This window comes from Entelurus aequoreus, linkage group LG20 (genome assembly GCF_033978785.1).
Source record: "Entelurus aequoreus isolate RoL-2023_Sb linkage group LG20, RoL_Eaeq_v1.1, whole genome shotgun sequence".
Classification (NCBI taxonomy): Eukaryota; Metazoa; Chordata; class Actinopteri; order Syngnathiformes; family Syngnathidae; genus Entelurus; species Entelurus aequoreus.
The window spans coordinates 28,355,354-28,370,067 of NC_084750.1; the positions used below are offsets into that span (position 1 = coordinate 28,355,354).

A 14,714-nucleotide genomic window follows, 5' to 3' on the forward strand; every position below is an offset into this window, starting at 1 on the left:
CCCCTGTACAACCAGCAGAGGGCACTGCAGCCAGAGCGGTCTGGGTCACAGACATGGTCAGACACTGGTGAGCCAAGCAGAGGCACACTAGGGATGGTCAATTTTACGTCATGACTTTTGGGATGATTTGACACACATTGCACTGATAAGAGATCAGTATCTACATCGGGACAAGGTCATTAAACGGCATTGATGCAATAAAATAAGCAGCTAGCATGGTCTTTCAGATTAACTGGATGAATTAGCATTAGCTAATACAACGCTAACATTAGCTAGCTCAGGCCTGTTGTGCGTTCTCTGTAAAAACGCGGATTGGTTTTGTGCAGAGAACCCCGGGCATTTTGCATATAATGCATATAATGCTCTGTGACCCAGACCGCTCTGGCTGCAGTGCCCTCTGCTGGTTGTTCAGGGGAGTGTGTAACTCCACATTTATTTGTGCATCTGGTTTGTTGGAGGAATGTCTCATCGAACACAAAAGCAAAAAAGCGATCCACATATGCAAATTCAATACAAATACAAATACAAAATCACGCATATTCATATTCAAATCTCAAAAATATATTTACTAATACACATTTATTTATACAAATTATTGATATATTTGTATGTCACATTTTTAACATTACACATTTTATTTGTTTATATTTTCAAATCTCAAAAATATATTTACAAATCCGCGTTTATTTATACAAATTATTTATTTATTAATATATCACATTTGTATATTTATTAATATATGCATATGTATTAATATCATATTGATGTATATAAGTTGATGTGAGACAATTCTACTTCCATACTGGAGTGTTTGGAGCATTTGGACGTCGCTGCACGTTAGGACTAGGAAACACTCCAATGCGCCACAGAAGTAACGCTTTTTCACGTAGTTTGGATGGTTTCTTTGGTAACAGAGGATGACCCCTGCAGACTTCTCTGTTCTGGAAGCTTCCGTTGAAGTCTCTCCTGTTTGGCTCTTTCCTCCCGGATGGGAGAATCCTGCAAAGACCCAGTAACAGGAGACCGATGTGAGACCGCTGGAGTGCACTCCCCCAAAGCACCGGTGGAACCGTGACCACGTTTCTTCCTGAGGAGAGTATCCACCCAGCTGGAGCTGTGTTTGGGGGCAAAGCTGGCCATGTTCTTTCCTGAGGTGATCAGCTCTCCAAAGCCCTCTTGGTGCGAGAAGGCATAGCCGGACCTCCGGGAGCCGCCTTTTGCATGCTGGCGGTCCTCCCAGGTGCTGCAAGCCTTGCACCAGGTAGATGCCACGCTGCTGCCTGCTGGTCTCCTCTTCTTTTGAAGTACCAGCTGAGCGTAGCGGACCTGGAGATGAAACCAGAAAGACTTTCATGTGGCTTAGGCCAGACTAAAAATAACTGATCAACTAAACATAAATAATGTGACATTCTTTTCTTTAACCCCACCACAGTTTGTTTGGTTTTCCGCTTTAGTCACATTGCTTTTTCCAAGCTACTGAAATGTATTCATAGGGGAGTCACTGACTGTCTCTTCACATATCAACATGGCACCATTTTACAATAAGAGCAGAAGTGTCATGGATGTTTTTACCTTGTTATTAATAAGGTTGCTACGACTACAAAAAACTTAAAGGGGCCCTATTCTGCATAACCAACTTTCCTTACCTACTAGGGTTGTACGGTATGCCGGTATTAGTATAGTAACGCGATACTAATGAATCGTATTCGGTACTATACTGCCTCTAAAAAGTGTGACCTCTGGGAACATGCTTTATCAGTATCATGTTTAAAACCACTACAAAACGTGCTCATTGTTGTCATTAATCCTGACAGCACAAACTGTTTTATAAATTTTTGATTTGTAGGTTGAAGTGTTTTATACATTGTGCTCAATTCGATTTGTGTCATTATTTATTGAGATTATTTTATTTTTCAGTATCAAATGGACAAGCCCTTTTAAAGGCCTACTGAAACCCACTACTACCGACCACGCAGTCTGATAGTTTATATATCAATGATGAAATCTTAACATTGCAACACATGCCAATATGGCCGGGTTAACTTATAAAGTGCAATTTTAAATTTCCCGCGAAACTTCCGGTTGAAAATGTCTATGTATGATGACGTATGCACGTGACGTCAATCGTTGAAACGGAAGTATTCGGACATCATTGTATCTAATACAAAAAGCTCTGTTTTCATCTCAAAATTCCACAGTACTCTGGACATCTGTGTTGGTGAATCTTTTGCAATTTGTTTAATGAACAATGAAGACTGCAAAGAAGAAAGCTGTAGGTGGGATCGGTGTATTAGCGGCGGGCTGCAGCAACACAACCAGGAGGACTTTGACTTGGATAGCAGACACGCTATCCGACGCTAGCCGCCGACCGCATGGATGATCGGGTGACGTCCTTCGTCGCTCCGTCGATCGCTGGAACGCAGGTGAGCACGGGTGTCGATGAGCAGATGAGGGCTGGCTGGCGTAGGTGGATAGCTAATGTTTTTAGCATAGCTCTGTGAGGTCCCGTAGCTAAGTTAGCTTCAATGGCGTCGTTAGCAACAGCATTGTTAAGCTTCGCCAAGCTGGAAAGCATTAACCGTGTAGTTACATGTCCATGGTTTAATAGTATTGTTGATCTTCTGTCTATCCTTCCAGTTAGGGGTTTATTTCTTTTGTTTCTATCTGCAGTTAAGCCCGATGCTATCACGTTAGCTCCATAGCTAAAGTGCTTCGCCGATGTATTGTCGTGGAGATAAAAGTCACTGTAAATGTCCATTTCGCGTTCTCGACTCTCATTTTCAAGAGGATATAGTATCCGAGGTGGTTTAAAATACAAATCCGTGATCCACAATAAAAAAAGGAGAAAGTGTGGAATCCAATGAGCCCTTTAACCTAAGTTACGGTCAGAGCGAAAAAAGATACGTCCTGCACTGCACTCTAGTCATTCACTCTCACGTACCTCATCCACAAATCTTTCATCCTCGGTCAAATTAATGGGGTAATCGTCGCTTTCTCGGTCCGAATCGCTCTCGCTGCTGGTGTAAACAATGGGGAAAAGTGAGGAGCCCTTCAGCCTGTGACGTTACGCTACTTCCGGTACAGGCAAGGCTTTTTTTATCAGCGACCAAAAGTTGCGAACTTTATCGTCGATGTTCTCTACTAAATCCTTTCAGCAAAAATATGGCAATATCGCGAAATGATCAAGTATGACACATAAAATGGATCTGCTATCCCCGTTTAAATAAAAAAAATCATTTCAGTAGGCCTTTAAATAAGGATTTTTTTTCAGCCAAATTGATATTTTAAATCCTTTCTGTTACAGACTAAACAACAACAATAATTAAATTATTCTTTGTTGTAAATTAATCTACAGTTGTGGTCAAAAGTTTACATACACTTGTAAAGAACATAATGTAATGGCTTAAGTTTCCAATAATTTCTACAACTCTTATTTTTTTGTGATAGAGTGATTGGAGCACATACTTGTTGGTCACCAAAAACATTCATGAAGTTTGGTTCTTTTATGAATTTATCATGGGTCTACTGAAAATGTGACCAAATCTGCTGGGTCAAAAGTTTACATACAGCATTATTAATATTTGGTTACATGTCCCTTGGCAAGTTTCACAACAGCTCAATTTGTGTTTCATCTGACCACAGAACTTTCCTCCAGAAGGTCTTATCTTTGTCCATGTGATGTAAGATGAAACAAAAAATGGGCTGTATGGCCACAATACCCAGAAATATGTTTGGAGGAGAAAAGGTGAGGCCTTTAATCCCAGGAACACCATTCCTACCGTCAAGCATGGTGGTGGTAGTATTATGCTCTGGGCCCTACCGTCAAGCATGGTGGTGGTAGTATTATGCTCTGGGCCTGTTTTGCTGCCATTGGAACTGGTATATGGGACAATGGAAAAGGAAGATTACCTCCCCATTCAGTCAGCCCGGAGGTTGGTTCTTGGGCGCAGTTGGGTGTTCCAACAGGACAATGACCCCAAACACACATCAAAAGTAGTAAAGGAATGGCTAAATCAGGCTAGAATTAAGGTTTTACAATGGTCCTGACTTTGGTAAGGCGTCAAGGTACAGACCGTGGACTCATTCAAGTACCTCGGGGTGTGGGTGGACAATAAGTTGGACTGGACTGTTAACACGGACCACTTGTACAGGAAAGGACAGAGCAGGCTATACTTCCTGAGGAAGCTGCGCTCCTTCAAACATTTATAAAAAACTCTTGTGGATGTACTACCAGTCTGTGGTTGCCAGTGTTCTGTACTACATCGTAGTGTGCTGGGGGGGGGGAGTACATCTAAGAAGGACAGCTCCGGACTGGAGAAACTGATCAGGCGGGCCGGTTCTACGATCGGAATAAAACTGGACTCACTGGTGACGGTGGCAGAGAAGAGGACTGTGGAAAAACTAGTGAGCCTCCTGGATGATACCAGTCACTCTCTGCATACCGTTATCAGTAGCCAGAGGAGCCTGTTCAGTGCTAGACTGCTTCATCCCAAGTGCAGGACTAATAGACTCAAAAACTCCTTTGTCCCACACGCCATTAGACTGTACTACTCCTCTCTTGGGGATGACAGGGGATGCAAAACAATAACAATGCAATACTTTTTCATTACATGGTCACTACTGTCTAGTTTCTCTGGTTGTATTCTTATTTTACGGTTATATTTTTATTCTCATTGTTGCTGTTTATTTTTATTCTTATTGTAATATTTTTCTATTTTGTTTCCATTTATACCCCCATTATTTACTTTTTACTTTTTAAATTCAATCTCAACTCTGTACACTGCTGCTGGAATTTTAATTTTCCTGAGGGAACTCTCCTGAAGGAATCAATAAAATACTATCTATCTATTAAACGTGTGGACAATGCTGAAGAAACAAGTCAATGTCAGAAAACCAACAAATTTAGCTGAACTGCACCAATTTTGTCAAGAGGAGTGGTCAAAAATTCAACCAGAAGCTTGTGGATGGCTACCAAAAGCGCCTTATTGCAGTGAAACTTGCCAAGGGACATGTAACCAAATATTAACATTGCTGTATGTATACTTTTGACCCAGCAGATTTGGTCACATTTTCAGTAGACCCATAATAAATTCATAAAAGAACCAAACTTCATGAATGTTTTTTTTGTGACCAACAAGTATGTGCTCCAATCACTCTATCACAAAAAAATTAGAGTTGTAGAAATTATTGGAAACTCAAGACAGCCATGACATTATGTTCTTTACAAGTGTATGTAAACTTTTGACCACGACTGTATATTTCTTTCTTTTTTGCTGTCTTTGATATTATAAGGATATAATGTTATGGAGAAGTGTACTTTAACAATTTTATAGACTAGGGATGTCCGATAATATCGGACTTCCGATATTATCGGCCGATAAATGCTTTAAAATGTAATATCGGAAATTATCGGTATCGGTTTCAAAATTAGCGGTATCGGTTTCAAAAAGTAAAATGTATGACTTTTTAAAACGCTGCTGTGTACACGGACGTAGGGGGAAGTACAGATCACCAATAAACCTTAAAGGCACTGCCTTTGCGTGCCGGCCTAGTCACATAATATCTACGGCTTTTCACACACACAAGTGAATGCAAGGCATCCTTGGTCAACAGCCATACAGGTCACACTGAGGGTGGACGTATAAACAACTTTGACACTGTTACAAATATGCGCCACACTGTGAACCCACACCAAACAAGAATGACAAACACATCCGCACCGTAACACAACATAAACACAACAGAACAAATACCCAGAACCCCTTGCAGCACTAACTCTTCCGGGACGCTACAATATACACCCCCCCCCCACACCTAAACCCCGCCCCCCCAACCCCGCCCACCTCAACCCTCTCATGCTCTCTCAGGGAGAGCATGTCCCAAATTCCAAGCTGCTGTTTTGAGGCATGTTTAAAAAATAATGCACTTTGTGACTTCAATAATAAATATGGCAGTGCCATGTTGGCATTTTTTTCCATAACTTGAGTTGATTTATTTTGGAAAACCTTGTTACATTGTTTAATGCATCCAGGGGGGCATCACAAGAAAATTAGGCATAATAATGTGTTAATTCCACGACTGTATGTATCGGTATCGGTTGATATCGGAATCGGTAATTAAGAGTTGGACAATATCGGAATATCGGATATCGGCAAAAAAGCTATTATCGGACATCTCTATTATAGACACATTTATAGTCGCAGCAAAGAGTGGGGGGCGCACAAAATATTATCTTCTTTCTGGGGGGGCGTAACAGAAATAATTGAGAAGCACTGCAATATAATAAGGGAACCCTTATTTTTAAATGCTACAATTAAAGTCCTTGCCTGCAACTTGAGAGAAACTAAAAAAAACAACAACCTCAAAACAAACAAAGAAATGAGGAACTTCATCTTCATCTGGCTTCAGTTGACTACACCATCTTTGTCGAAGACACAGTGACGAAAGAGGACACGCATGAGGAAGCTGCAATAAAAGTCACTTCTGTCATTAGAGCTCACAGATTAAATCAATATTAGCAGCCATCACACAGGCACAGTATGTACGTATCCGCCCACTACAACACAGTTAATCATCTACTGAGGCCAGTTGGAAAAATGATCGAGGCGATGGATCAGTGAAGCTTGCAAGGAGGCAGATGGACACGATAGTGCTTTGCGTGTTTGTCCTCACCGTGTCTGAGAGCTGAGGTTTGAGGTCCGATTTGAGGAAGCGCAACGCCAAAACTGGAATTACACAGATTGCTGTTGCCAGCGCAAGAGTTGACCACACCACCGGCTGCAACAGTGTGCTCTGAGCACTGCCTGCGTTCAAAAACATACACACAAGAAACACGTTAGTACAATATGGCGTTTCCCATGGCACCTTCGTCAGCCCCCCTTTGTTGGTGTGATGACGGTTTTGACTTTGAGCGCTGAAAAGGAACAATTGAATATGAGGGCCTGCATGGACGAATAGAACAGACAAGTCATTGTAATGTCTGCTCGCGGAAAACAAACATCCTAATCTACGATTTGACTCCCTCTAATGGCCTTGACGCTGTGAACAACAGGAACAGGCTGTTCTGAAAACACCCCCGAGGACACCTCAATGATGGACGCTTTTGACCTCCCTCCCTCCTCAACGACACCTGGAGTCCAACTTTTGCTTGCATGCAGAACGGCCCCAGCCTATGAACATTACATCATCACACCTAAGACAATGGGCACATACACACACACACCACCCCTCCCCCACCCCACGCCTTCACCACCGCTTGTTTCCCCGCGGGGTGATGGACGGCTGGCAGCGCTTCATAGCAGCAGTCGACCTCCAGGGCCCCAACTCCCCGCCCTTCTGTTGCGAGTTGTCGTGATTAAATGTAACATGTTTATGTGTGCATGGCATGGAGGTTTTTCCCCACTCCAGACTAGGCCCCCTTAGGAGCCCAGTCTAGATTGCATTTTTTTATTCATCTTCTTCCAGCGTTTTACCTTTTTCCCACCTTTTACGGGGCGCCTCATGGCGACCCATCAGCGTTCCTGTTCTGCAACCCTGTACACTGTCTAATCTTGAACGGGTTTGTGCTGAAAACATAGTTTCGTTGTACTTGTGCAATGACAATAAAGTCCTATCCTATCCTATCCTATCCTATCCTATCCTATCCTATATTTCTCCAGAAAATGTAAGTTGAACTTCAAATGTCTTTTGGAATGTTGAACTTTAGAGTAGGGTTGTACGGTATACCGGTATTGGTATGGTACCGCGATACTAATGAATCATATTCGGTACTATACCGCCTCTAAGTGGCCTAGTGGTTAGAGTGTCTGCCCTGAGATCGGTAGGTTTTGAGTTCAAACCCCGGCCGAGTAATACCAAAGACTATAACAATGGGACCCATTACCTTCCTGCTTGGCACTCAGCATCAAGGGTTGGAATTGGGGGTTAAATCACCAAAAATGATTCCCAGGCGTGGCCACGACTGCTGCTCACTGCTCCCCTCACCTCCCAGGGGGTGAACAAGGGGATGGGTCGAATGCAGAGGACACATTTCACCACACCTAGTGTGTGTGTGACAATCATTGGTACTTTAACTTTAACTAAAAAGTACCGGTCAACCACCCCGCCGCCCCTGCGTCAACGTCTCGGAGTACTTACAAGGAGACACAGCGTGTAGAATGGACGCATTTTGGCTTAAAAACTAACTATAAAGGTGTAGTTATAACACTGAAACACCCTCAGGAAGAGGTGCTTTCAGACATGGCTAGCTAGCTAGCGGCTAAAGATCAGCCGCAGTCGGCAGTGTTTTAGCTACTTCTAAATCACTAATCCTCGTCTCCATTGCGACAAATAAAGTAAGTTTCTTACAAGTATCATCCCTGCAGGACGAGGAATAGCTAAACATGCTGACAATGTAAACAAACGCCATTGGTGGATCTACACCTAACACCCACTGTAATGATACCAAGTACAGGAGCGTATCTAAAAAAAAGTACCAATGATAGTCACACACACACTAGGTGTGGTGAGATTATCCTCTGCATTTGACCCATCACCCTCACCCCCTGGGAGGTGAGGGGAGCAGTGAGCAGCAGTCGTGGCCGCGCCCGGGAATACTTTTTGGTGATTTAACCCCCAATTCCAACCCTTGATGCTGAGTGCCAAGCAGGGAGGTAATGGGTCCTGTTTTAATAGTCTTTGGTATGACTCGGCCGGGGTTTGAACTCACGACCTACCGATCTCAGGCCGGACACTCTAACCACTAGCTAATCGATCACAAAATCTTTTTTTGTTGTTTTTAAATGTATATTATGTTTATAAACTCAGGAAATATGTCCCTGGACACATGAGGACTTTGAATATGACCAATGTACGATCCTGTAACTACTTGGTATCGGATTGACACCTACATTTGTGGTATCATCCAAAACTAATGTTAAGTATCCAAACAACAGAAGAATAAGTGATTATTACATTTTAACAGAAGTGTAGATAGAACATGTTAAAAAAGAAAGTAAGCAGATATTAACAGCAAATAAACAACTGGATTAATAATTCATTTTCTACCACTTGTCCTTAATAATGTTGACAAAATTATAGAATGGAAAATGACAATATGTTACTGCATATGTCAGCAGACTAAATTAGGAGCCTTTGTATGTTCACTATTTTACTTAAGGACACAATTACAATAAGAAACATATGTTTAATGTACCCTAAGACTTTTTGTTAATATAAAGCCAATAATGCAATTTTTTGTGGTCCCCTTTATTTAGAAAAAGTATCGAAAAGTATCGAAATACATTTTGGAACCGGCAACTACCAAAATATTGGTATCGGGATATGACTACTTTAGAGGACACTTTTATATTATATTAAATCTGATTCGATGCAAATACTTCACTTCCTACTCTGATAACCAAACAGCACTCAAGTTTGAGAGCCAATATGGTTTTAATAGACTATTTTTTCACTTCCTGTTAATTACTGCTGAACTGTGCACAAACAACCAACTTTTGAGACTATTTTACAGTTTTCTTGACCCCACAGCTGGACCACAGAAACAGGATCGCTTGCTGCTGCTACCTTCCGCTAGAACCGAGACTGACGTGAAGAACGGATTGGTTGAAATGACAATAACCAATAGCTGCCTGCAAGCCAAGCAAATTGTCGCTTAACTACAGAGTTCAAAGCGGTTGCCTGGAAAAGAGAACGAAACAACTTGGCCTTGAACATATCTAAGTATAGAATCCAAGTACACGGATGAGAGGTGGAAGATAGTGAAGGTGGGACTCTTTGGGCACCTCACGATTCGATTCAATTCCGATTCTTGGGGTGACGATTCGATTCAGAATGTATTCTTGTTTCAACACAATTCTTGTAATATACTGTAATATTTGGCATATAAATTATAATAACACTTTTTCAAAACAGGTTTCAAAAGCTCATTTTGGCTTATACTTCTGGCCTCAACATTTATTTAAAAATGTTATTCACAAGAATCCCAGAATGTTGTTTATCAAACAAATACAATACTGAACTAGAAAATAAAACCAGAAATTACAGTATCAATAGTAATAGTTATATCAAAAATAGTGCAATATTTTTAATCCACAAAAAGATTCTTATAAAACATTTCATTTTTTTAAATCGACTTTCAAAAATTGTGAATCGATCTAAAATCTAAAAAAAAAAAAAGTGATTTGGATGCAAATCACCGCTAGAGGATCCTAAAACTGGAGATGATTGATGCACTATGTACAAAATCCACAACCAGTAAAGTTGGCACGTTGTGTAAATCGTAAATAAACACAGAATACAATGATTTGCAAATCATTTTCAACTTATATTCAATTGAATAGACTGCAAAGACAAGATACTTAATGTTCGAACTGAGAAACATTTTTTTTTTTTGCAAACGATCATTAACTTGGAATTTAATGGCAGCAACACATTTTTACAACGGTGTTTCATGGCCTTTCCTTTTAACAACACTCAGTAAATGTTTGGGAACTGAGGAGACCAATTTTTGAAGCTTTTCAGGTGGAATTCTTTCCCATTCTTGCTTGATGGACAGCTTAAGTTGTTCAACAGTCTGGGGTCTCTGGGCATTGAATCACCTCAATTTGTCACTAGTGTACAAAACGGGTTATTTTTTGGCGCATTTAAAAATCAATAAACCCGCATCGGATGTGGTACTGTCATAACTAGAGATGTCCGATAATGGCTTTTTTGCAGATATCCGATATTCCGATATTGTCCAACTCTTAATTACAGATACCGATATCAACCGATACCGATATGTACAGTCGTGGAATTAACACATTATTATGCCTAATTTTGTTGTGATGCCCCACTGGATGCATTAAAGGCCTACTGAAATGAAATGTTCTTATTTAAATGGGGATAGCAGATCCATTCTGTGTCATATTTGATCATTTCGCGATATTGCCATATTTTTGCTGAAAGGATTTAGTAGAGAACATCGACGATAAAGTTTTGGTCGCTGATAAAAAAGCCCTGCCTGTACCGGAAGTAGCGTGATGTCGCAGGTTGAAGGGCTCCTCACATTTCCCCATTGTTTACAATGCAGCGAGAGCGATTCGGACCGAGAAAGCGACGATTACCCCATTAATTTGAGCCAGGATGAAAGATTCGTGGATGAGGAACGTGAGAGTGAAGGATTAGAGTACAGTGCAGGATGTATCTTTTTTCGCTCTGACCGTAACTGAGGTACAAAAGTTCATTGGATCCCACACTTTCTCCTTTTTCTATTGTGGATCACGGATTTGTATTTTAAACCACCTCGGATACTATATCCTCTTGAAAATGAGAGTCGAGAACGCGAAATGGACATTCACAGTGACTTTTATCTCCACGACAATACATCGGCGAAGCACTTTAGCTACGGAGCTAACGTGATAGAATCGTGCTTAACTGTATATAGAAACAGACGAAATAAGCCCCTGACTGGAAGGATAGACAGAAGATCAACAATACTATTATTACTATTAAACCCTGGACCTGTAATCACACGGTTAATGCTGTACCGCCTGGCGAAGCCTAGCAATGCTGTTGCTAACGACGCCATTGAAGCTAACTTAGCTACGGGACCTCGACAGAGCTATGCTAAAAACATTAGCTCTCCACCTACGCCAGCCCTCATCTGCTCATCAACACCCGTGCTCACCTGCGTTACAGCGATCGACGGCGCGACGAAGGACTTCACTACGATGGTCGGCGGCCCAGAGACGGAGGAAGTCAAGGTGAGGACAGCGGCGCTGCGGCAGACGTTGTAGCTTTCGACGACACCCCAGCCACCATCAGAGTCGGCAAGAAACATATATTTCCCCAAAGTTACGTACGTGACATGCACATAGCGACACGCACGTACGGGCAAGCGATCAAATGTTTGGAAGCCAAAGCTGTAGTCACGGTAGCGCGTCTGTTATCCAACTCAAAGTCCTCCTGGTTGTGTTGCTACAGCCAGCCGCTAATACACCGATCCCACCTACAGCTTTCTTCTTTGCAGTCTCCATTGTTAATTGAACAAATTGCAAAAGATTCACCAACACAGATGTCCAGAATACTGTGGAATTTTGCGATGAAAACAGAGTTGTTTGTATTGGGATACAATGGTTTCCGAATACTTCCGCTTCAACCCAATTCAATTCAATTGTAGCGTCCCGGAAGAGTTAGTGCTGCAAGGGGTTCTGGGTATTTATTCTGTTGTGTTTATGTTGTGTTACGGTGCGGATGTTCTCCTGAAATGTGTTTGTCATTCTTGTTTGGTGTGGGTTCACAGTGTGGCACATATTTGTAACAGTGTTAAAGTTGTTTATACGGTCACCCTCAGTGTGACCTGTATGGCTGTTGACCAAGTATGCTTGCATTCACTTGTGTGTGTGAAAAGCCGTAGATATTATGTGATTGGGCCGGCACGCAAAGGCAGTGCCTTTAAGGTTTATTGGCGCTCTGTACTTCTCCCTACGTCCGTGTACACAGCGGCGTTTTAAAAAGTCATAAATTATACTTTTTGAAACCGATACCGATAATTTCCGATATTACATTTTAAAGCATTTATCGGCCGATAATATCGGCAGTCCGATATTATCGGACGTCTCTAGTCATAACTAAAATAATTGTAAAAAACATATTGAATGTGAAAAAATATATTCAAACTCACAATTTGTAAAGCCATTGGTACCGCTCGTAAATGGTTGATTCGAGTGGAAGTGTCAGGCAAACCATTTCACCGCCGAAAAGCTTAACTGGTTTCCGGGTCGGCCGACCTCGTTTCACAAGATGTAGTTTCTCTTTAAAATATCCTTCTTGAAAATGGCTTTGCAAATGCATATCTGCCACCTAATCAACGTTTTGCTCTGCTTCTTTGTTGGTTAAAAAAGTGAGTACCGCTGATTTCTCCGCTGACCGGGTATGGCTCGGTGACAATCTACAATGTAAATAGTCATGAAAATAAAGAAAACGCATTGAATGAGAAGGTGTGTCCAAACTTTTGGCCTGTACTGTATATTAAAGGCCTACTGAAACCCACTACTACCGACCACGCAGTCTGATAGTTTATATATCAATGATGAAATCTTAACATTGCAACACATGCCAATACGGCCGGGTTAGATTAGTAAAGTGCAATCTTAAATTTCCCGAGAAATATCCTGCTGAAAATGTCTCGGTATGATGACGTTTGCGCGTGACGTCACGGATTGTAGTGGACATTTTGGGACACCATTGTGGCCAGCTATTGAGTCGTCTGTTTTCATCGCAAAATTCCACAGTATTCTGGACATCTACGTTTGTGAATCTTTTGCAATTTGTTTAATGAACAATGGAGACAGCAAAGAAGAAAGCTGTTGTAGGTGGGAAGCGGTGTATTAGCGGCCGGCTGCAGCAACACAAACACGTAGCCGGTGTTTCATTGTTTACATTCCCGAAAGATGACAGTCAAGCTTTACCATTGGCCTGTGGAGAACTGGGACAACAGAGACTCTTACCAGGAGGACACGCGGTACCGTGAGTACGCAGCTGCTGCTTCCAAACATTTGATCGCTTGCCCGTATGTGCGTGCCGCTATGTGCATGTCACGTACGTAACTTTGGGGACTTTGGGGAAATATATGTGCTGTACGAACTTTGCGGAGGTGAACGGTACTTTGGGCTGTGGGATTGAGTGTGCTGTGCGGGTGTTTGATTTGTATTGGCGGGTTATATGGACGGGAGGGGGGAGGTGTTTGTTATGCGGGATTAATTTGTGGCATATTAAATATAAGCCTGGTTGTGTTGTGGCTAATAGAGTATATATATGTCTTGTGTTTATTTACTGTTTTAGTCATTCCCAGCTGAATATCAGGTCCCACCCGCCTCTCACAGCATCTTCCCTATCTGAATCGCTTCCACTGCCCTCTAATCCTTCACTCTCACTTTCCTCATCCACAAATCTTTCATCCTCGCTCAAATTAATGGGGAAATCGTCGCTTTCTCGGTCTGAATCGCTCTCGCTGCTGGTGGCCATGATTGTAAACAATGTGCAGATGTGAGGAGCTCCACAACCTGTGACGTCACGCTACTTCCTGTACAGGCAAGGCTTTTTTATCAGCGACCAAAAGTTGCGAACTTTATCGTCGATGTTCTCTACTAAATCCTTTCAGCAAAAATATGGCAATATCGCGAAATGATCAAGTATGACACATAGAATGGACCTGCTATCCCCGTTTAAATAAGAAAATCTAATTTCAGTAGGCCTTTAACAATATTGCTAATACTTGGTTAATATTCAGGTCAGAAGATGTGAATGCAGTATTGTTGGCGTTTCTTTTAGAGGGCTTTATAGTACACTCCTATTAGCTGCGATGTTCGTATACTGGCCATATTTTACAACCTGGAATGCATTAAAAAAACATATGTGTTCTTGCCTTGCACAAGCATTGTGAATGATAGGTAAACTTCCAAAAATAAGAGCAGTTCCACTTTTATGTATCCTCTTGAGCATTTACGAAACAATTAAAAACCATTAGTAACAAATAAGACCGACCTACAAAATGGAAGTAGTTGGGCGACACTGCAAAGAGCCTCTGACTGTCCAGACCAAACATGATGATGAAGTAGAAACCCAAGGATCCCCACAAAAAGATGTGGTTGATGATGGTCCAGTAGGCTGTGTCAAGCGCGACCTATAAAAAGTACACACACTGCATGGTTAACCCACGATGGCCGAATCAA

General features: G+C 41.8%; 1 protein-coding gene across 6 annotated transcripts in view; it reads right to left on the reverse strand.

Annotated features, from left to right (window-relative positions):
* Positions 1–616: 616 nt before the first annotated feature.
* The window catches only part of atp8b2 (ATPase phospholipid transporting 8B2), a 117,936-nt gene continuing 103,838 nt past the window's right edge, over positions 617–14,714 (reverse strand). For 5 of the 6 annotated variants that reach the window (XM_062029897.1, XM_062029898.1, XM_062029899.1 and 2 more), the window contains 3 exons: positions 14,527–14,665; positions 6,673–6,803; positions 617–1,326 (listed from right to left, as the gene is read on the reverse strand). In XM_062029897.1, coding sequence (XP_061885881.1) covers positions 883–1,326; positions 6,673–6,803; positions 14,527–14,665 — 714 coding nt within the window. In that variant the 3' untranslated portion in view covers positions 617–882. The remainder of the gene's footprint in view (positions 1,327–6,672; positions 6,804–14,526; positions 14,666–14,714) is intronic. The other variant, XR_009822184.1, reaches the window with a different exon arrangement.